Here is a 22,249-nt window from a genome sequence, read left to right on the forward strand (position 1 = left end):
GTTCCGTATGGTTGTGATGCATATAATCCTAATATAACTGCACTTTTCTTGACCTGAAACCAATTGTATGAAAAAGTGCCTTCCGCATAACGAGTTGCGTGAGGCTCTTTTTCATTGAAACGGATTAAACTTGTTATGAGGGGTTTCACTGTATTAGCTATACTATTTCGTTTAAACAAACAAAAAAAAACTATCAATCTGATCATGTTACATATGGTTAACATTAAAATCTGAAACCTACTTCATATCCTATTCGGATTGAATTACCCAAAACTATAAAATAACAGTGACTCATTTTTAAAGAAGTAAATTGTGGTGTAGCTTTCATTACATATGTTCATTTCAATAACTACATTTTTTATAAATAACAAAAAAAAAAACATATAAATCAGCGATGAATTTGTAAAGAAAATGTAAAATCCCCATACCAAGATCGAACGATCACACTGATAGAAACGGCACACAAACCCATCACTAACACTATTGCGCACCAACGCAACAGGTTCTTCGTTCCATGTTGTTCAGCTCACTGCACATTAACAAGTGGATTGCGCTCCGGAGATGAAGTCGTTTGCGAAGATACTGTTCCTGTCGTCAGTGTTGTGTGTTGCTTTGCATGTACAGGGAATCTTCAGCCAAAATCCACAAACATCACACATTGTGAGTGAACTTTGAGACGCGTTAAAACGAGTATTTTATCAGTCTTTTCTTTATTACAGGTATTGCTCGGATCGACTAGACCGGATGGAACACGTGAATTTCGCTGTGGAGGATCGTACATTGGCCAAAACATTGTGCTCGCCGGGGCACATTGTGTTACAGGGAAAAATCAACCGGCCCTGGACACCGTACGTTTTGGCAGTGGCACGGATAACGTTATGCACTTTCGCATCGTTAATCACACGCTGCACTATCGCTACAAACCACAGTTCGAATATCACAACATGGCTGTCTACTATCTGGATGCGAGACCCGATCTCGTCAATGCAGGACGCTTCAAACCGGCTTGCATTCTGAAACCCCACATGAAGCAGGGCATTGTACAGATGGTTGGAGATAGCTCCAATGGTCGCGGATTGGCACTTCAGTCCACTTCGTTGGACGTTGTAGCGTCCGAGAAGTGTCACGAATACTATAATCCCATACCGAAGCTTCGCTTTGGTGTGTTGCTCTGCTGTTTCTGTGCAATGAACTCGGACACAACCGAATGCTCGGTGAGTGGTGCCGAAACTGTAACGCCCTAGCACATTGACCATTGATCTTTAATCGTCTATTGCACATTGTTTCAGAATATGCACAGTTCTCCTCTACAGCTGGTGATCAACCGAAATGGGAAAAGTGTTCCCTTCCTGATCGGCCACAAATCGATCGGTAAAGCTTGCGGTGTCAAAAGTCCCGCCGTATTCACGCGCTACGGCTCCTACTACGAGTGGCTGGAAACGATCACCGATCTACCGCTCGAGGCTACGGGTAATTAGTAGAAGAATTTCTGGTCATTTTTTTATTGATTTACAAAACGTGTTCTCGGCTACTTTCAGCTTGCTTTAGCCGCTACTGACAAAGAAGGATGAGTTTTAACAAACGCACCGTGTTGCCTTGTCTTGCGTGGTACACAATTTAGCTTTTAGACAAAAGTAGGACCAGCCACGAAAACCTGTTCACAATTCGGGGTTTCTTTGACGGTGGACGGGATTCCCCCAACCTATTACTTCGGGTTTAGTTGTCCAACCATTATGTGCTGTTTTTTTCAGTGGCTTTCAAACACTTCACAAGCTTTTTTCACATAACCATTTAACTTACATGGAGTTTGCTACTACTAAACATGTATATTTATTCCAATAAAACAACTTTAAAATAAACACTTTAACTTAACTTGTTATTGTTTAATAATTATTTCAATTTATTTTTATCTGCTTGCGAGTGATTTTCACGTTAGGAAATACATCTCACACAATAAAATATATTCTACCTAACTTTTATCAGGTTTTGATGATATTAGAATATGTTTTATAACTATACAATGAAGATGAAATAAATGAAGAAAGAATAAACAATAAAAAAGTCGTACTGCTTACTACAAATTCATTCCATACACATGTGAAACAACAATCAGCATTTTAACGAGGAGATTTAACGAACACACAGCACTTTTTGACCATCACCTCAGCGAGACAACATTTAAGTACTAATTAAGATATTAGTATTTAAATGATCTCTCGTTAAGTCTTCGTGGCGGAAGGGTAATATATTTTCATCAACAAATTTACACAAATCCTTCTACCTTTTTTTCTATGTGTTTCTGTCTTTATTTTTTTAATTTTACAATCATGACTAAATTGACCGCTGTTTTGCGCAGTTATTATATTGAAGAACTACGCACTTCTCTAATGTGAGTTAGCATGCTGCTCTTCGATGGACGCGAGGATTACAAATCATAAATTGATGAAACAATCAGTTCATTGTAAGGTACGATTATGCATGTGTGTCATACATGGATCAAAAATGAATAAAAATCGAAGTATATCCCCGTGATTTCATCGAGTAATTACAGCTAATTATACAACATTTAAAACAATCGCTTGATCGTACGGGTGTGAATTTTTATATTTACATCTCTGCTCGTCTTAGTGTTTGTTACTTCTCGGGCTGCATCTAACACAAGACACAACTTTACATTATCTCAATTAAATCACGCACACGCTAACGGATACCGGTCGACAACAAAAGTCCCCCAAATGCATTGCCTTTTCATTATACGTCTTAAAGGTGCTATTGCTCCCCAACGATCTATCAACAGAGCGCGTCTTTAGTGTGCGTATTGAGCACATTTAAAACTTGCTCTCTACCATCCCAGGCGACTTTGATAGATCCAGTACCGCGTGAACTGCGAGATCGAGCAGGTGCTCCCGGCATAGGGCAGAAACCGGCTTCTTCTAAGCGAACCGGCGAGGCGAGCACTCTAGATAGGGAGAACCAAACAAAAAAAATGGCAAGAATAAAAGGATTCCCTTTTGTTTTATTTCTGAGCTGCTTTTGCACCGTTCACAACCGGATTCAGCCCGCGGAACAAATCTTTCCAACCGACATTAACAAAGCGTTCATGCCCACTGTTCGTCAAACTCTCAACGGTGAGTAACATGATTTGTTTTACACTTGCACGATTAAACGGGGTATAATGCGGTGCTGCTTCTCCTGCGTGTCTTAGATTGTCATCTGCGTTATCACAAGTATGGGGATTACTATCTCATCTATCCGATCTATGGTGTGCCCGCACGGCAAGGAGAATTCGCTCATATGGCTGCAATCGGCTGGAGACAGACTAACGGATCGATCAGTTTCGACTGCGGCGGATCTCTCATAACGCCTCGCCACGTTCTAACTGCAGCGCATTGCGCACTGAATGATGATGGGTGAGTAGCAGAACATCATTGTGCTTTCGGCTGCACGGTTAGTAATGCTTATGTTTCCTGCGGGAACAGTGTGGCCCCGCAAGTGGTACGCCTAGGGGTAATTGACATCACGGCCGGCTTGTACGATCCACAAAACCAGTTTGCCCAGGAGTACGGTATCTCGAGCTTCAGGCGCCATCCGGAACATGAGTTTCGTGCCGAATATCACGACATCGGTCTAGTCACACTGGATCGCCCTGTAACATTGACGGATGCAGTAGTACCGGCATGCCTCTGGACGGGGGCGCAGGTTCCACTGCGCCGCTTAGAAGCGGTGGGATTCGGTCAAACTAGTTTCGGCGGGGAGCGTACTCCAATTCTGCTGAAGGTGCAACTTTCCCCGGTCGATAACTCAGCCTGTGGCCGGTTTTATCCTCCCAGTCGCCGACGGCGCCAAGGGTTAATCGATCAGCAAATGTGCGCATCAGACGAAAGGATGGACACTTGTCACGGCGATTCGGGCGGCCCGTTACAGCTGAAACTGATGGCAAACAATCGCCTCATACCGTTCGTGGTGGGAATCACCTCTTTTGGAAGATTTTGCGGAACAGCTACGCCCGCAGTTTATACAAGAGTGTCCTCATACGTGGATTGGTTACAGACGGAAACAGGAGTATCGTTCGATGCTAAAGGTAAGGATACTACTTCGATGCTAGCGGTAGGATACTAGCAAGTTCTGTATGGACTACATACTGCCTCCTTATAGCCTGTGCTGGAAGACACTTGAACATCCGCGAAATCGAGGAAGCCATGGTAGCTAATCGTATAGGTGGTAAGGTATTTGTTGAGCCAGAAAAAAGCTACATGGACCTGGAAACGGTAGCAAAGCATCGCGTTTACCTTGGATACAGCACTGCTAGTGGACGGATACAGTGGAACTGTGGTGGTATGCTTATCAATGAGAACTTCGTCCTAACGGTGGCTCACTGTGATCGATTCATTCTGAACAAAACGCCCGATTTCGTGAAAGTTGGCGATTTGGACATTTTCAACGATCATCCACATTCCCAAGTCATCAAAATCGAACGATTTATTAAGCATCCTGACTACCGAAGCGGCAGTACAATTGATAACGATATCGCCCTCGTTAAGCTGCAGCGTAACGTTAGGTAAGTGTTTTACGAAAAAAGAAATGCATTTTAGGATTGATTGATTTCATTTCTGTTAAGGTTGGAACCAAATGTGGTGCCAGCATGTATTCTGAACTCGGAAACGGTTACACTTCCATTCTACGAAATGGCTGGATTGGGTCCTTACAACATGAACAACTTCGTCATGGAGAACGAAGCGTTATCCAACAGTAAAGTATTACATGTCCTTCTTATTGTTTTATGTACAAAACATTTCTTTTTTTGAATCGCCACTTAAAAGTAAAACTGGTTAATCTATTAAAAGGAAGCTTCTTGCCAACTAAACCTCCATCGTAATCAATCTTCCAAACCCCGCAACATGCATTTCAACAACATCAATGGTTGAATGTCATATGGTATAGGGCTTCGTGATCATTAAACGTACAACTGGCAGAATATATCTAAAATTTTACGGATTAATTATAAGCTGGTTTGTGAGGTTGAGGCTAGATTAACTCTTTAAATATTACTTTTATAAGCATTTTAAGGATATGTCTCAATAAGACCAATTCGATGATTGATCGAATTGCATAAACATGATTCGATAATTAGATTAAATCATTTTTCAATCACAGATAATACGCTAGTATTAACGAGAATGAGAGCTGACAGTAACTCTTGCAGCTGGCAGAATAGCAACAAGATCATGTGCACTAAAAACAACCAATCCTTAGTTCCTGGAACATGTCGAGTAAGTAGAAATTAAGTTACAAATTATGTTTATAAAATATAATTATTTTAATTTTACTCAGATTGAGCATGGAGGACCATTGGAAAGGGAGATCTGGCATCATGATAGGTACTACTCCTACGTGTTCGGTTTGACCGTTGCTGGTGACGACTGCGGCTTTGGTTCGGAGGCGAGTTACGTTAAAATTGCTTCCCATATCAAATGGATAGAGGAAACAGTGCTGGGTAATAGTGTAAAAAGACGGCAAGTGCGATCGGCCAGACCCAAACGGCAAATTGTCTTCCCGGACTCGGGAGAATCGTTCTACTCCTATACAGTAAGTCAATCTTGTCAGCTGCAAGACGGGCGAACAGGTTCCTGCACACCGTACCGATCCTGTCCGAAAGAATCGGTGGGCACAACCATTTCTATCTGTCAACATGGGCTAGAACCGATTATTTGTTGCCCTACCACACCCACTAACACAATATCCCGACCAACACGGCTATCTGCCACCGGATCGCGACCAACGAATCCATCTTCCTCGTCCGGCTACAAGCTGAACAACTGTGTTTCCTACTGGAAGCAGTATAAACGTACTCCGACGGAAGAGTTCGAGCACATTCCTTCAGAAGGAAGACCAGTTGGACGGGAAGAGTATCCCCATATTGCCGCCATCGGCTATGCGCAACAGAATGTATGGCCTTGCACAGGAGTTTTAGTAAGTGATCAATACGTGCTCACCGCTGCGAGTTGCATTGCATCCGCACGTGGTTTGAAATCAATAGGACTGGGATTTGGAATACCAAGCTCCAACGTGCAAGAAATAGATGAGATCATCATTCATCCATCCTACGGGAAAGGATTAAATGACGCCAATAATGTGGCTTTGGTGCGGATGATGAATCGTGTGCAATTTTCCTCTAACGTCTTACCCGCTTGTCTATGGCCCAAGAGTGATAAGATTCCATTGAAACTATATGCTATTGGCAGTGGCACTGGTGGTAAGTGAGACAAAATGTTCTTCGAAACAGAATATAATGCTATTGTTAATATTATCTTTCATTCGTAGGTCTGAGATATGTCTATCCCAGAAGTGCCATGTACAATTCAGACTGCCGTTCCCTTCCCGGGGGCGACAATTCCATTACAGACGATGAAAATGTGTGCATAGAAAACTACTATGCCACCGACACGGTGTGTGCGGATTTACCTGGCAATCCCGTCGAGGGAATTGTCGATCAGAGCGGTATACGTATACCGTTGGTCGTAGGTACAACGTCCCGTACCATTGGATGTTTAACTTCCTCCAAAGCACAGACAGTATCAGTCTTATCGCGAATCGCAAATCACATGAACTGGATAAAAGGTGTCGTTGAGCGTTAGGTTAAATTCTTGCCCTAAATTAATGGAAATGGAAGAACGATAAAATCGCAACAATAAAAATATTAACGATTATTAAATTATATATTTAAAGCATGCTGTACCAATGTGATCCAATGATTTTGTATGCATGGCTTGCCTCTTTTCATAATGAAACGAAACAATTAAACAAACATATAAATGACTGCACCAAAGCATAGAGAGGAAAATGTTGTTGCCTTCACAAATTTCATGAATGTTTCATTAAACTTTTATTTTCGTTGAATAGTTGGTAACTTAGGGCTAGAACTGAGAATGTCTGTCGAAGGATTATTCATGACTAGTTTGCTACACAGCAGTTTGAAAATGTCGCTTTTCCTTAACGTTCGCGTTTGTCTTAACTCTAAGGCCATTCGTCAGCATTATCAGACGCGATTTCGTACGTTAACCATGTCAGTCCATTGCCTTCTGGCTTATGAGAGGACGGTAGAAGTACGTGCCGCCACCAAGTACGTTTGCGAGTAATTCCAAGAAATATTCTCCAATTCTGTCTCGAACCGAAATCGTACGGATTTCGATACACTTTGTTCATTGCTGCTAGCCGCTTGGTTTCGGATTTGTTTATGTGCGCTTCGATGCTGGTTTCACCTCGCGTAATTAGCGTACTGTGCCAGGCGGTGAGCGAACCAAGAGCGAACAAGGTGGCCACATTGATAAGAGCCATAAACAGTATTGCACCGTGAATAGTTTCCGTTCGATCGTTTGGATGTGGTATGGGCAGATCGTGCTCAGCAGGAGCCATCCCGTCATGTTCGTAGTCATTCATTTCCGTCTAAAATGGGATAAAGTAAAAAGGGAAACCGGAGTTTAGTCGATTCGTTGCGTTTGAACTGCTTCCTGCTTCTACATTTACCACGGGTATAATATGACCGGAAAGGTTGAATCGCACAGGATGTCCTTGCAACGGCTCCATCTCTTTCCAGCCCGCCTCATCGAGGAACAACACACCATAGCCCAACTCAAACCCAAAAGATATTATAAACAGTGTACCAATTGTCGTGTACAACATGTACAGGAAGAAATATCTATGATTGTGGTAACCAACACAATTATTGAGCCAGGCTAAAATATATATACAGGTTAAGCAACATTAGTAAACGTGTCAAAACGACCCACACGTTGAAACTTACGACAATGGTGGTCCATTTTTAGCACGCACCGGTTACACACGGAACAGTGATGTGTTCGAGGAGGTTTTGGGGCAATACACTTTTTGCATATGCTCACTGCTTCCGCTATCAGTTCTTTCTGTAAGATTTTAACAAAACCATGCATTCAGTATACATACAACTGGTTATGGAGGTCTTTGAATTGCTTTACCTCCGGTGGATAGCCTGGCGATACAGACGCAGCTTTATAGAAGTTGTACACCACGTTTAATAACAACCAATGTCCTACTATCATTAAGAACACGGTCATATACCGATTTCTGTTCCACCAGTAGGGCAATCCGATCCAGTAGCATATCGTAACTACCGCAGTTGTTAAACATATTACAGCAAATACAAAAAACTAGAGGAAAAAAGGGCAAACGTTTAGCACAACTCATACTATATGCGATGTCAAACGTGCATATTACCGGTCCTAGAAGATGGGTAAAATTGTCAACGAACCAAAATATTGGTTCCATGCAAACATCCGAAGCGTACGATTGGTTCATGTGATGATTGTAGGTTAGTGAGCGAATGCATTGTTTGCCGTACTGCCACCGAAATCGAATTGTTTGGCTAAAAGCAACAAAAAATACCATTAATCTCAGCACATACTCAGCAACAGCTTCCGAAAACAAATCGGTACACGAATGATCAATGAAATGTATGCATTCGCTCCATTTACCTGATGGTCTTTGGAAGCTCTCGAACACGCCATTGGATACGACTCATTATGCACAATCAAAGTACGTACGGTATCATCACAATTTACTTTTCTTATTACTTTATGAATCCCATGAGCTGCAGACAACACGGGCGGTGAAAAGATTGGGGTGAATTTGTTGATGTTTTGGAACCGCGCACGGGAGGGAGGCTGTCACTTTCAATTGACGCGTGCGCTAAACCAAGGTGTATATAGTTCTTACAACAGCCGAATGTGCAGCCATCCTGCACATCGGATTTTGGGGGTTCGACAGCCTTGCCAAAGGATTGTTTGCTACGAACATAGTTCCGCGAACACACCAGAAAAACAGTTGGTACACAAACAATTGAAAAGGAGTTTCTTTATGCCCTTGTCGATTCATCAGGAAAATAGAAATCGAGAAAGTTTTGCCGGTTCAACCAAGTGCATCCACCATAAATCGCTCGTGAATAGCCAACGGATTGTTTACATATCGAAGGATGTATCATAATTGGTAGCAACTAACGGACAACTGCATCCAGGAACTGTTGCCGCCCATAACAAAGCGAAATAATCACTGTAAGTTAGCATATTCATATTTGTGTATTATCTGGTTTGCCATATTTTACAGTATATAAGTTAGTATTATATTTTACAACAACGCAACGTTATGATAGCATTGTGTCTGGCAGTAGGAGATGCTAAGAAACAAGAAGTGTTACACACTCTCGCAACTACCACATAAAAGGACAAAAGTTGGTCGAAATTGGCCCATCTGGGTCAGTGAAGTTGTGCGTAGCATTTGTATAATTAACTATTCACACAAACTGCACTCACATTTGTTGTGAGCTAACCTGGACCCTAACCTGGACTACTAATTGTCCGCATTCGCTGTTCCATAGTTTAGCATAGCATTATTCGAATACTATGCAGTCGAGAGCGACACAGAGGATTTCCCAATTAGCATCAACGTGCAATTTGACCTCACGCTTTCACTGTAGTTGCGGTTTCACACCTCTCTGTAATTCACAATTTTCTCAGCTTCATTACCTTCCCTATGCTCCAGCCAACAACAAACCAGGCATTATCCGCAACGGGTATTGTAAAATTTAAATTTCATATCTTTATTGCTATTTTACATTCATTGCCAGTTGCCTATCGTTATCGTATTTAGTTACTATCATCGACACAGATAAACCCCAAAAAGTAGTGCTTGACGCAACCAAACGACCCAATTTTATGGCTTCATATTAGCCACTATCCAGTTCATGTAGCTCGTCACACGGGTGTAAATGCCGGGCACGCTTTCCTTTCCGCAGGACCGCACTCCTGCCGATACGATTCCGAACTGCACAAACTTTGCCCCAGCCACATCCACGCTAAACCCTAGCGGGCCACCCGAATCACCCTGGCAGGAATCGACCAGCCCCTCGCCCGCCGCACACATCTGCCACTCGTCCGCCAGCGTAACGTAGAGGAAGTTTTCGTTCATCTTTTGCTGACACTCCGGTACTGGCACATGGTTAACGATGGCTTGCAGCAGCAGGTCTGACAACGATTGCTGTTCCGTCGTACCCCAGCCGGTGATGATGTACTTTGGCAATACCTTTCGCCTTACGTCTTCATTAACCGGCAAGCAAATTGGTTTAACGGAATCTGCCGGTCGTGCGAGATGCGGGGAAAAAATAGTTGAACGTTATTTGACTGTCGATCGGCAAGGGCATCACTACACGTTCTTACCCGAGAACTCAACTTCCTGTGCCATCCTTAGCAGGGCAATGTCGTGCCGGAACTTGATCGGGCGATTGTAGTCTTTGTGCACGATCATGGACTCGATGTCGACATCGACTGCCGGATCTGCACAATCCTTTTCACCATCACTGTACACGTGACAGTCAATCTGCTGGCGTTTGTCATGCTCACCTAGTCGCACTTTCACCCTGCAATGAAACAATTCAAACGTTATATGCGCGCGTTACGACTATTAATGCAATGCTTTTGTACTAGCTATATGTTGGAACCCTTTTAGGAGCGATGGTAACGTAATTCGATGGTCGAAGCATTCATACTCACAATCGGATGCTGCTCGATGTCCGGACACAATGTGCCGCAGTCAGTACATAGCGATTATTTATCAGCGATCCACCACATCGGTCCGACAGCACACCGTTCGATTCGTACCGCAGCAACACCATCCACGGATACTCAAACACGCGTGTCGTATTACCGTGCGCTATCCGGTTGACCGTGATGGTGCCGCAGTTTCTCGTTGGCAGCAGATTCCAATTGAGCGTGGCGCCAGCGTCCGGCTCGACGCCAGTCACCATCACTGGCCCGGCGTTGGTTTTGACCGGTGCGACAACGGTACTCGGAGCGACGGTAGTAGTGGTGGTCGTTGTTGTCGTTGTAGTTGTTGTGGGAGCGGGTACGACCTCTAACGGTTGGCAACAGACGCTGCGGGGCACATCGGGCAGACTGCAGGCCGCTCGGTTGATGTAGTTCTGAATGCCTCGCGAAGGTGGCGTCGGCGAGATAATGATGGAGTAAATATTCCGGCACCGTTCAATGGACACGCAGAATCCGTCTGACATGGTCGGTGTTTTGCATTCGGGATCTTCCTCTGTAAGCGTGAGCACGAATCCCCGGAGAGACAAGGTCAAGGAACAAATTAAACAAACACGTATACATCGATGGCTTAGCTTATTAACCCATTTTTAGTGATCGGTAATGGGGCTTCGAAGGAGAGCGGAATATCAGGGGAAAACAGCACAGTTATTACAAATCAAACTCACGTGATAACACTCCGCTAGAGGATGTAATCAGCAGCAATGCTGCCAAAATCCTTCGAACGCCCATCATTGCACTGCTATATGTATGTGGGAAGATATCGTCCTTTTTGCCAGAGTTGTAGTAGTTAATATTTATAAATCGAACCTTGCAGCCTAAAAAACAGCGCAGATCGATTTATGGACGACTCTCCGACGCAGGCAGAGGTCTAAAAATGACTGATCAATTCGTAGATGCTCCAATCGGCAAGATCCCAGCACAAGATCATCATCTTTCGTAAAGCAGGCGAGAAGCTAAGATGTTGTTGATCACACTCACACTACCACTCCAGTATTACGGTGAGAGAAGGAATAGGTGGAAACAACACTCGGAGGAGCATTGTTTAATTCAGCTTTTTTTTTTATTTTTATTATGCTATGTTAATGAAATCATCACGATTGTATGAAAATCCGAACAGTGGTAGAATGTTGAACCGGTTACAAATTTCACACTTGCAAGATTGTTTTTTTTTTTTTCAACCAAACTAATTGCTTACGATTAATTTTTATCTGCTAATGACGCAGGCATATTTTGCGGGTATGAATATTTAACATTTCTTTTCGATGCTATCTTTTATATCGAATCATCACGGGTAAACTAATCGCAACTCCGCCCATAGTGCGGTACGTTTCTGCGAAGACAAATACACACACATACACTCACAGACATATGCATAAACGGGGCACCCTCTCTCTATCAGTTATCAAGGAACTTCAAGAGATGAGATGACCCCTATAAACTTGATCCGGTCAGCCCGTTTTGACTTATACACCCAATGGCTACGGTTCGTCCCTGGTGTATGTCAATGCCGTCAGTACACTCGCTGGAGGGATAGTTATTGATGCTCCACGGAGTCGTACGGCGGTTTGATTCACGTAGCCGCTGTGCCAAAGTGTATGTATTCGATCCGTAACCGATCCGAAAGAAAACAGTGCTATACTGTAGTCAGCAGGAATTTCTCGCTTTACGGGGATTCCCGTTTGGGACCTTCCGTAAGCGTAAGCTTTGGGCTTTGCACAGGACCGGTTCTGTGCATGGTAGTTTTAACCGTAGCCGCGTCCCATTTGCGGATAAATCCTTTGGGTATTTAATTAATCCATTTTATTTTAAATCGAAATACCCGGAAACCGAAATGTGTGAGAAAACGTGTTCGTTTACCGCGTTCGTAAATTGCGTAACGTTACTATCCCAAGGCATGTTGCACGTTTGATAGAAATCTACGTTTCTGATCTTGTGTCATCATAAGGAGGAAAATCCAAACAATGAATGAAACAAATAAACAAACAAGCAAACAAACTCCCCACACGATGCACTCGTTCCATTTATAGAATTGATATTCCGGAAAAGCTTAATTACCGGAATAGCTGAATTACGCGCAATGGTGTACGGAAGCATTGGGATATTCATTAATGAAGAAGGCAGACATTTAATAGTTCCTCAGAAGAATACCTACTTCAAATTTACGAAGAAGAACATTTAAAACCGGTTTTGTATTTACAGCTACCAAACTGTACAACTAAGATCAATGTTTGGAGGCTCGTCCAGTACCAGACATGCACATATGCTGCACACCCCAGATAGTGCAGAGAAGACTCCTTTCCTTCCACTATTGCAAGCAACATCTGAATGCTCTATCTTTTATTACTGACAACTGTGGACAACTTTGAAATAAAATGGAGAGTGCAGTTAGGATTTAATATTCTTTACTTGATGCATAATCGACACAATAGAAGCCGATCAGCTTAAGTTCGACTGAACTGTTATTGACTAAAGAGATATAAATGCAAATTGAAAATATACCTGTGTTCATATGCAAATGGCATTTGTGATACATTCGGAAAGAAAAATAACACAATATTCTATAGCTAGCCTTGATTGTTTATTACTAGAACGAAACAGGGCTATATAATTAATTTTTATTTGATGATTTCAAATTGCTGCAAGCTTTTCACAGAGCAGCCACTCACAAATAATTCTAACCCTGCGGTCTGGTCCAAAAGTGCTTAAAGGTGCGTGAGTGTGGTTTGGTGGATGCGCAGAATTATCTACGTAAGATTAGTTTCTTTTCATGCTTGCTAATTATTCCTGCAGGACCTTAATTAAGCCTTATTAAGCCTTATTATAGAGATCTACACCACCCCATTTCCCCATGAAGCTGGATTGAAACGCAGTACCGTAGCATAGCAAACGAAACTTGAAAAGGAAATACTTATTAAATCTATCCATGTGTTGTCTACTTCGATCGCAAATTGCACAAACGTGACATATGCTGCTGGTTTGAACCGTTTGTGTATGTTACAATTAAAAATAAGCATATGGAGAGGAATCTTGCAAGCCATAAACACGTCAATGTAATGCAGAACGTTCAACTAACGCATTGCATTTAGGAGCTTAAAAAAGGTACTACATAATGCGTACGCGCATTGCATCTTTCTTCCGAATGCAGCGGGCAAGACCTGGTTGCATTCTTGCAACAATGGCAACGGCGAACGGCCATATCATCAGCAGCAGTAGCAGTAGTAGTAGTAGTAGTAGTAATAGTAGTGCTAATCGTCATAGTTGCCAGTTCAACATGCGCACCCTTGTTTTAAATACATTGCCAGCACAATGTCAATCACTGGCATTTGTCCTTCTATTCCCCAAACACTATTGGCATGCTTTTGCTTCAATGTAAGAACAAAAACGTGTATCAAAATATCGTAAGGATGCGATGATGGTCTACGATTCCTAACGTTAATTACCTTTGTCCTACTGCTACTTTCTCATTTCTAACACTTCTACTACAAACATCTTCTGCGAAAAGGCTATACAAGCAGAAGTAAAATACACTTATTTCAAGCATTCGTCCACTAATTCTGCTTTTTTCTCAAAGGAATTCTTTTTTTTGTGTTATGAACTCTAGTCCAGTTGAGAAAATCTGTTTCCAAAACTTACTATCTAACAAAAAAGCTAGTGTCTAATAATTTAACCGAAACAATTCATTTTCGGACCTTACTACCTCTTCCTTAATTTGTTCATTCTCTTCGACCTCATCAAAACGGAGGATAAGAATCATCAGGTGGGCCGTTTTATACCTTTTTACACCTTTTTGTTTAGGTTTTTTTGTCACTTCAACACACAAATATGCGCTGAAGTAAATATACTCAAATTCACTTATTTCAGTCACTCGTTAACTCTCAATAACTCCACCTCATTTGTTTCCGTATCCCTCGACGATGGATCGCTGTCTGTGTCATCATAAGCTTGTTAGATTGCTCTGTGGGTTGTGTTCTTGTCGCTGCCGGTCGTGCGGTGGATAAGAAGCGTTCGTAGAGGTACTAACGCCGTTGGCACCGTTCGCATGACTTTTGCCATTTGCAGACACCACTGCCAACGGTTGACTAGTGCTCTCGGGACAGATGGTTTTAGTTGCACCGGTCACGGCCCCTTCTCCACCAGGGACTTTAGAGCTGTGTCGCATCTCCCTTTCCTCTTCATCGAGGTGCTCCACATCGTCTAGCGGTTCCTCTTTTATTCTAGCGCTTGTGCATGCCGGCAACAACCCACTTGGTTGCCGTTCCTTTTCGTCCGGCGGTTTGCAACCATGGCACCCATTCCGTCCCGTCGGTCCAAGACAGGCAGCTTCTTCCTCATCCTCGTCCTCATCTTCTGCTTTAACCTCATCTGCCGCCTCTTCGTCGTCTAGCTCGTCTTCCGCTTCGTCGTGTTCGCCAAATTTAAAGGAAAAATCGTCAAAACTGCTTCCTCCTTCAGCTGTTGTCCTTTCACTTGCTCCTTCCTTCTCGGGAAGAAAATCATCCTCGCTTAAAGTTTTCATTTGCAACAATTGTTCCATAGATGACAAACTATTACTATTACTGTGCTGCTGATGATTCTGCTCCTGTTTTACCTTGCTGTGCCTTTCATGATGCCGGCAATGATGATGATGCTGCTTATGCCGATACTTCCGTAACACGTTCGCTTTGGCCACCATCTCGTAGCACTTGGCGCAATGATAAACCACATCGCAACCACTGCTACAATTCAAACGATTTTCCTGCTGCTGCTTCATATTGTCGTAGCGTCCGAGCATGTTTTTATCGCTGCTGGTTCCCATGCCACCATCCGACTCGTTCCAGTCCAATAGCAGCTTAGCTCGCAGCAATCTCTTATCCTGTTCGGCGATGCTACTGTCCTCCTTTATTTTTTTCATGATTGTTTCCATTCCACTACCAGGTATTACCGGATCGTCCAGATTGGAGATTGAACCATTTCTTTTTCGCTTCTGCGACGATGCAGGCAAAGACGATTTATTGCGCCACTCGTCACCACTAGCTCCGATGAAGCCCATTGAGTTGAACAGTAGCATCTGACCACCATTTCGATTGTAGCAGCCACCGCCCGCAGTTGTTGTACCGAAAATTGTTTCACACAGCAGCTTGCTTTCCACCTCTACTGGCAGCAGCTTGGCGCGGTTGGCCAGATTTTGGAGTGTGTGGAAAAAGTTATAATTTTTGCTACTTTCTAGCGTTTCGATCGCATGTAACCATTCCTTCGATTTATGCAACGCGTCTTTCAGCTGACCAGCCAATGGCAAGAACTCCTCGATATTTTGCGCACGCTCTAGAAGACTATCAATTTCGCTGATCTTATGCTGCGTTTCCGTTTTGAAGCATTGGTTAGCAGATTGCTCCCAATCCACAATCTAACAAGAAATTCAGTAACGAGAAGTAATAGTCATTGGTTAGCTGCAAAACATGCAAAAATATTTAATTTCATAAACTTACCTGCAACATAATACCGTGCAACTGTGACAGTTCCTTCTCTAATACTGTGTGCGGTAGTATTCGCATTCCTTCATTGATGAGCTTTTTAATTTCCTCCAGCGACAAGCGATCGACCGTATTTTCACGTAAGGTTCGCACCTCTCGATACCATTTGTACTGCGTAAGTCGATCCCGCAACTCCACAATTTGCGGCAACTCAATGCATAGCGCATTTCCTTCTTCGATGAGCTGATTCAGCTGCTGCACATTCGTATCCTTAAAGCGCAATTTCAATGCCTTATCTGCCTGGCGCAGCCATTCTTGCCCGATGCGCTGCAGCTCTCGTACACTGTCACCCTCTCGAATTACACATCGGAGATTGTTGATTTCGTTGATGAACAACTCCAGCTCATCCATCGACAGCTTGTATTTGGCACACTCTAAAGAATTTCGCGTGCGCGTTCGTATTTTATTAATATCAAGCTGCTGAATGACCGTAATGCACTTCTGGGCCTCCAATATTGACAGATTTAAACGCTCCAGAATAACGCTGTTGGGGAACTTTTGACTTTCGGCTTCATGCGCTATGCTTTGCAATTCCTCGAGTGTAATGCTACTCGCAACCGATGGATCAAGAACGTCGCGCACACGGAACAACCATTTCTCAAACGATTCTGCCTTTACCTTCAACTTTTGCACCATCAACGGCAACTCGTCCAGTGTGTACCGATACTTGAGGGTGTGGTTTTCCGGGGGGCATTCGCACAGCTCAGCAAAATGGCGCAGACAAGCTAGGTTCTTGGTGCATTTACAATTCACCGCCGAAAGGAAGCAGGTAGTTTTGCAAATCTCGCATTGTCTAGCGTCGTCCGTCAGCAGCTCAAATGCCTCCCGTTCAGCATTCGATACACCCTATCAAAATACACAAATGGTGAAAAAAGGAATTAAATCTCAGAAACCAATACAGAAACCTTCCAGTAACTCACCCATTCTAGAAGATTTTTTCGTAGTTTCTTCTCGGTGTCAACCATCTCTGCCATATCGATATAGCATGCTGTTGCAATACCCAAATTCAGCCTGTCTGGTTCCAGTGCCATCTTGCAAACGAGCTCATCATGAGAAAATACGCAGTACCGCCGCAACTTTGAATAGTGGTTGACGCACTCTCTGCCCATCTTCATCCAATCAGCCGGCGCAAAATTGACTGCCTCGGCGAAGTTGTATCCTTGGTTAAAGCCGGCGTGATACGCACGCGGGAATGTTACGACAAATTCGCCCGCGTGCTGATCCGTCCGGTAAACAGGGACGTTGGCGTTCATCAGAATGTTGGGATTCATAATTGTAACCAGCTGGTGCAGCAAATCCGGCTGTGAATGGAACAACTCCGGGGCAGCCGATTTCATCGCTAGCTCAAAATCTTCTGCTCGGCTGCCGGGCACACCGTACCATGTTTTCGGTTCTCCCCAGTGCAAATAGTTAATGGAGTAACTCCAGTGGTCCTCATTATGCCAACAGAACGTGGCAAAGCACATTCCAACATACATCCATGGTACCTTCATGCCGCTGATATCGGCATTAATGTGTCCAAGGATTGATTCGTCAAGCACGGGCAAATTATTGAGGTTCCAGCTCGACTCTGCATACTCCTGATCAGTGGACGAAAGAGACGACGACTTGGTAGGAAAGCCACTGCCATGGTCCATCGTGTGCAAGTCGGCCCCATACTCTACCGTCACGTCTTCGTCAATAGATGATACGATGCGCCAAAATTCTCTCTCCACCAGCTCGGTCGGTACGAGATGAACCGGCATGTTAAAGTAGTTCGATTTGAATTGATCAGCCATCTCACCGAACTGCTGCAGTGTGTACTCACGTTGTGCCTGCTCAAACCCAAACGCTTCCACCGGTTTTGAGTGTTCCTCCACGATGCACTTGGGACAGCGCCAGTCTCCCTTCGGAATGTCTTGTAGCGGCGGCATTAGACAGAACGTGTGATACGAAGCATCGCATCCGTCGCACAGTAGCATCGATTCTTCGACATCACCACGATTGCACATATGACAAATGTACTTTGCCATCGGATCGTAACCGTGCGTTCCACCGACTCCAACTTTTTCCTCCTTCGACGCACCGCCGTTGGTTGCCGCTTGGTCTCGGGCGGCGGCCGCTAATTTACTCGCAAACTCAAGCATGCTTCTGTGTCGCAACTCTTTCTTGCTCGGAGACATCTCGTCGGATGAACCACGCACACTTCCACCGGCACTGCTTCCGGTGGTCGATGAGGGTTTGCTGTTGTTCTGTTGCTGGGCAAACCGCTGGGAGCGACGAGCTGCCGTCATCGGAGGTTGAACCTGTTGACGTGACTCAATACAGTGCGGCTCATACTCGCAGTCTTCGGATGGCTCTGGGTCAATGTTTGCCAAATCCACCACCTTGCCCGAGCGATACACATCAAACGGATACAGCAATCGGTCGTAGTGAGTTCGCAGATTTGATCCAACGCTCTTGCCTTGCTGGTAGCCCATACGACATGCTACTTTGGACCATTTGCGCTCCTTTGTAACCACTTCCAGGCCTCCTTCTTGATTAACGATCTTATGTAGGGTGTACAGATCTAGCGGCTTTCTTTCCACCATCGGTATCTTGAGAGTTGTCCCTTGCAACTCGCAAAACTTGGCAATCTGATCGAGAAAGTTAAGTTTAATGCGTGTTTCCGCTTCCAGTTCGTTCAACCGCTGAATGCGTGGCGTAAAGGTCAGCTTTTCTACATCCACAGTGAAGGGAGGCTGCCAGGACTGCAAGGTGCACCATCGATCGCAGGATAAAAACAGAGTAAAATCGATACAAAAAGAAGAAACATTATTTTTAGTCGTATTCTTACACGGTTATCAGTTTCTAAGCAACCAAACAGCCACCCATCAAGAAGGTACGTAAGCATGCATTTTATTTTACTTTTCAAAAACAACGTGGCGAACTTTTTTATAGATTTAATAACAACAATGAACAATAAGAAAGAAAAAAAACAAGCTCCTATATTGAATATACTCACGCTCGGTGGACGAATTTTGCAAATTCCGAACTTTTCTGCGGTCGGACGAATTTTGTTGATATACACGAGGGGATTTTTAAAATCTTCCTCCGACGGCTCGAAAACAGGAGCTTCCGGCGGAACATTGAATTGAAAATCATCGCACTTATCCAGCGATATATGTGGTCGGTGCGGATTATTGTGATGGTTCATCGGTTGCTGAGGCTGCTGCTGGTCTAGACAATCCGCATCCACACTCGCCACTCTGATATCGGTAGCGGAAATAGTTCGACATGGAATATTCTCAGCACTCAGGCTGGAAGAGGATTGTGGGTGTCTGCTGCTGCCTCCATTCATGGTCCCAGCGGAGGCACCACTGTTCCCCGCTGTGCCTGTCATCGATGCCCCGGCGGGCCCATAGTTGCTGCTACCATTGGCGTAATTATCACTGCCACTGCCACTACTGCTACTACCGCTACTGCCACTCCCGTTCGTCAAAGAGTTTTTGGACTTACTTTTCATCGTTCTTGGTTACTACCATAGCTTTCAGTGCCAACAGAACAACCGGACTCAAAGATGGTGTAATGCAATTGATTTGCTTTACCACTCAACTTGGATTATGCGAAGCAAGGTAGACTTTTCTTCAACCAAGGACACCATACGTACACATTTTTGGGTTTTCTCTCGCGTTTTCCCCCCTACCGTTTCACTTATCGTCCTCCCTAGCGGCCCAAGCAATTACTTCACGGGCGAACATTACACATCGGTAACATATTTGATTGCAATTGCTGAGGCGGAAGTGAGTGATGAAAAAAGGGCCTGCTGGATAACTCACTTTTGTTTGCACTTGGCGTGAAAGGCTAGCTCACATCAGTAGCCGATTGGACTCAGCACCAACGGAGAACCAATTGGCGATTGCCGATAATGTCTGGCCGACAGTTTTTCACTGCGAACGAGGAAAAATGAGTCGCACGCGAGTAATTTACCAGATTTTACTCTAATCTTTTACAACCAATCACGAAAACTTCACCGACTTTAATAACACACTACAAGATGCGAATTTTCACACGAATAACTGTCTGGGGTGGCAACATGAACGTATTTCGGTGCCTTTGCCTTTTTCGACGGCAAAGTGGCGTACGTGCAATTTGTTCGACGGTTCACCGTTCGGAGATTGGCTTTTTTGCTGCAATCACTGGCCAGAAGTTTCGTCAGGAAGAACGCACTGCTAGTTCGATGAAAGAAAATCGAGGTCATTTTCGACGAAAGTCCGTTCGTCGACACGATACGGAATTGTAGCATCGATTTGTATGAACACAAGGTTGCCTCACCTAAAACAAGATGACAATTAACGTCTAACGCCATTTCATGTTATTGACGTCTGAGGAACTTCCTGAAACGATTGGAACCCCAAGTGACATTTGCTCGAAATTGTTTTTCCATATCTGCTCGATTAGTACTCGATACGCCTGAAATTGTAAATTTGTGTGTGATCAAGTGTATTGAAAGCGTTAAGATTTGGTGAGTTCGTAAATTTGACTTTCTTCTATCGATGCACGATGAGAGAGCGGTACTTGTTCCGACGCAATGCGTTGCGATTTTGCCAAAATGTATGGGATTTGACAGACGCATGCGTTAACGACGCACGACGCAGCGTCAAAGTAGAAAAATTTCTATTTCGACGCACGTCGTGACGCGTCTGTCAAAATGGTTTAACCATATCGGGTGAAAATCGATATTTTTTCACGTTAAATTGTTTCGAGCGCAGTTTTGCGTGTAGTTGGACTACTAAATAATTTTATTAACAAAACAAAATAAATGTAGAGAAAGTAATTTCGTAATTGCTGCAAAACAGGTGTGTGCGGGTCAGCATCCCAAGTGCCACAAATCCACTAAACGACCACTAAACGGCTTCTAAACGACTCAAGCACTCTACCTAAACGGAATATAGAAAGACTTCGTTTAGCAGACGGCAAACGACTCATGCATTCTAAAAATAGCAAAAAAGCTGGTGGCGCTCTCTGTTTGTGGGATACCCCAACCAGTTGAGCTTCATCGCTTGGAGGAGAGCTTTCTCATTTCCTCTGTACTGTTGTATGGTTTTGCATTGAAGTTATGCATCGCTAGAACTAGAACGGCGATACAATTGTTTAAATACTAAACTCCAATGAAAACCACCAGCACTGAAGCAAGTGATATTTGAGTAATGGTCGTTGGTGTTGATACCCACGTATCTGACCACACGACCATTCATATAGATTTTTGCTCGGAAAGTTAGAAGGCTATATAGGTCATGATAAGATGAAACTTGCCGAAACACATTGCAAGAAAAGGATAGCAATATAATAATCAGTTTTAATACGCCATCTATTGATCAAACCAATGAAGCTGTGGAGCTTTCATTTTTTTTTCTATGGATATTCAATTTTCCAGTCGTTTAAGCTTAATCTGTGGCGCTTAGGATGCTGCGTCGAAACAAGTACCAAGCCCTGATGTCGAGCTCATTTTACATTCGTAGATTTTTTTGATTTTTTATGAAAAACAAAAGCAAATTTTGTGTGACATTATTTTATCAAAAATCGATATTATTTAAGTATAAAATGGCTACATGACCAACTATAACGATAAAAAACATCATTTTCGAGCGAATCTAGACGAAAACAACGAAAAAACCGCATCACAGTTGATTTTAAAGGCCTTTTTCTAAATTCCCTTAAACTGGTGCAGTTTACAGGCCGGGCTACATTGATCATACTCTTTGGTGTAATTTTGATTTTCACTAGCGCACCTGGTGGCGGCTGACCGAAGCTTTTTTTGGCCATCGAGGGAATGGTCGTGCTGGATCTCAAAATTAATTTGTTTTTCCATCGTTTTTTGCCATGAAAATGGATGCAATTCGCACAGGACATGTGCATCTACCTTTTACAAAACTTTTCTTGTCCAAATTAGGTAAAAACATGGAAAAATTACATATTTTCTGAAGCGGCTACAAATTGTTTGGAAAAATGCTTCGATCAGCCGCCGCCAGATGCGCTAGTGAAAATCGAAATTATACTTGCGACTACGATCAATGTAGCCCGGCCTTAAGGAAAGTTTAAGGCTAAGTTTAAGGGAATTTGCTCGAATTCCCGATTATTGGTGCTCGA

The 22,249-nt window shown here is 43.6% G+C and overlaps 5 protein-coding genes and 1 long non-coding RNA gene across 6 annotated transcripts; 3 read left to right on the plus strand and 3 right to left on the minus strand.

Moving 5' to 3' along the window:
* Positions 1-516: 516 nt before the first annotated feature.
* LOC120952464 (serine protease snake-like) lies at positions 517-1,872 on the plus strand. Its single transcript, XM_040371794.2, has 4 exons — positions 517-660; positions 720-1,214; positions 1,290-1,470; positions 1,539-1,872. Exons 1-4 carry the CDS (start codon positions 562-564, stop codon positions 1,556-1,558), a joined length of 795 nt encoding a protein of 264 aa, XP_040227728.2. The 5' UTR covers positions 517-561; the 3' UTR covers positions 1,559-1,872.
* A 983-nt stretch (positions 1,873-2,855) lies between these two features.
* LOC120960989 (transmembrane protease serine 9-like) lies at positions 2,856-6,725 on the plus strand. Its single transcript, XM_040384499.2, has 8 exons — positions 2,856-3,128; positions 3,206-3,410; positions 3,480-4,081; positions 4,156-4,558; positions 4,619-4,749; positions 5,155-5,270; positions 5,332-6,253; positions 6,322-6,725. Exons 1-8 carry the CDS (start codon positions 2,987-2,989, stop codon positions 6,633-6,635), a joined length of 2,835 nt encoding a protein of 944 aa, XP_040240433.2. The 5' UTR covers positions 2,856-2,986; the 3' UTR covers positions 6,636-6,725.
* Positions 6,726-6,841: 116 nt separating this feature from the next.
* On the minus strand, positions 6,842-8,696 carry LOC120960991 (palmitoyltransferase ZDHHC16). Its single transcript, XM_040384501.2, has 6 exons — positions 8,508-8,696; positions 8,251-8,398; positions 7,992-8,183; positions 7,802-7,919; positions 7,525-7,733; positions 6,842-7,443 (listed from the first exon to the last, which is right to left on the minus strand). The coding sequence occupies exons 1-6, from the start codon at positions 8,552-8,554 to the stop codon at positions 7,015-7,017; spliced, it is 1,143 nt and encodes a 380-aa protein (XP_040240435.1). The 5' UTR covers positions 8,555-8,696; the 3' UTR covers positions 6,842-7,014.
* A 906-nt stretch (positions 8,697-9,602) lies between these two features.
* LOC120960990 (serine protease easter-like) lies at positions 9,603-11,511 on the minus strand. Its single transcript, XM_040384500.2, has 4 exons — positions 11,297-11,511; positions 10,578-11,124; positions 10,245-10,444; positions 9,603-10,160 (listed from the first exon to the last, which is right to left on the minus strand). Exons 1-4 carry the CDS (start codon positions 11,361-11,363, stop codon positions 9,742-9,744), a joined length of 1,233 nt encoding a protein of 410 aa, XP_040240434.1. The 5' UTR covers positions 11,364-11,511; the 3' UTR covers positions 9,603-9,741.
* Positions 11,512-11,772: 261 nt separating this feature from the next.
* Positions 11,773-13,127, plus strand: LOC120960992 (uncharacterized). Its single transcript, XR_005752684.2, has 2 exons — positions 11,773-12,224; positions 12,831-13,127. It is a non-coding gene; the product is annotated as an uncharacterized LOC120960992 (long non-coding RNA).
* A 60-nt stretch (positions 13,128-13,187) lies between these two features.
* Positions 13,188-20,380, minus strand: LOC120960987 (lysine-specific demethylase lid). The gene is made up of 4 exons (XM_040384498.2): positions 19,125-20,380; positions 17,062-18,870; positions 16,097-16,987; positions 13,188-16,014 (listed from the first exon to the last, which is right to left on the minus strand). Exons 1-4 carry the CDS (start codon positions 19,623-19,625, stop codon positions 14,566-14,568), a joined length of 4,650 nt encoding a protein of 1,549 aa, XP_040240432.2. The 5' UTR covers positions 19,626-20,380; the 3' UTR covers positions 13,188-14,565.
* Between the last annotated feature and the right edge of the window lie 1,869 nt (positions 20,381-22,249).

The sequence above is a fragment of the Anopheles coluzzii genome, chromosome 2 (assembly GCF_943734685.1).
Source record: "Anopheles coluzzii chromosome 2, AcolN3, whole genome shotgun sequence".
NCBI lineage: Eukaryota > Metazoa > Arthropoda > Insecta > Diptera > Culicidae > Anopheles > Anopheles coluzzii.

Excerpts from the sequence above, each read along its gene's own strand:
- LOC120960990 (XM_040384500.2), bottom strand. The coding sequence starts at position 11,363 with ATGATGGGCGTTCGAAGGATTTTGGCAGCATTGCTGCTGATTACATCC. Across the intron at positions 11,125-11,296 it reads CTCTAGCGGAGTGTTATCAC|AGGAAGATCCCGAATGCAAA; the intron begins GTGAGTTTGATT and ends TCACGCTTACAG. Across the intron at positions 10,161-10,244 it reads ACAGGAAGTTGAGTTCTCGG|ATTCCGTTAAACCAATTTGC; the intron begins GTAAGAACGTGT and ends CACGACCGGCAG.
- LOC120960991 (XM_040384501.2), bottom strand. The coding sequence starts at position 8,554 with ATGAGTCGTATCCAATGGCGTGTTCGAGAGCTTCCAAAGACCATCAG. Across the intron at positions 7,920-7,991 it reads CGCCAGGCTATCCACCGGAG|AAAGAACTGATAGCGGAAGC; the intron begins GTAAAGCAATTC and ends AAAATCTTACAG. Across the intron at positions 7,444-7,524 it reads CCGGTCATATTATACCCGTG|ACGGAAATGAATGACTACGA; the intron begins GTAAATGTAGAA and ends ATCCCATTTTAG.
- LOC120952464 (XM_040371794.2), top strand. The coding sequence starts at position 562 with ATGAAGTCGTTTGCGAAGATACTGTTCCTGTCGTCAGTGTTGTGTGTT. Across the intron at positions 661-719 it reads ATCCACAAACATCACACATT|GTATTGCTCGGATCGACTAG; the intron begins GTGAGTGAACTT and ends TCTTTATTACAG. Across the intron at positions 1,215-1,289 it reads CGGACACAACCGAATGCTCG|AATATGCACAGTTCTCCTCT; the intron begins GTGAGTGGTGCC and ends ACATTGTTTCAG.
- LOC120960987 (XM_040384498.2), bottom strand. The coding sequence starts at position 19,625 with ATGAAAAGTAAGTCCAAAAACTCTTTGACGAACGGGAGTGGCAGTAGC. Across the intron at positions 18,871-19,124 it reads GCAAAATTCGTCCACCGAGC|TCCTGGCAGCCTCCCTTCAC; the intron begins GTGAGTATATTC and ends TGCACCTTGCAG. Across the intron at positions 16,988-17,061 it reads GAAAAAATCTTCTAGAATGG|GGTGTATCGAATGCTGAACG; the intron begins GTGAGTTACTGG and ends GTATTTTGATAG.
- LOC120960989 (XM_040384499.2), top strand. The coding sequence starts at position 2,987 with ATGGCAAGAATAAAAGGATTCCCTTTTGTTTTATTTCTGAGCTGCTTT. Across the intron at positions 4,750-5,154 it reads GAACGAAGCGTTATCCAACA|ATAATACGCTAGTATTAACG; the intron begins GTAAAGTATTAC and ends TTTCAATCACAG. Across the intron at positions 5,271-5,331 it reads TAGTTCCTGGAACATGTCGA|ATTGAGCATGGAGGACCATT; the intron begins GTAAGTAGAAAT and ends AATTTTACTCAG.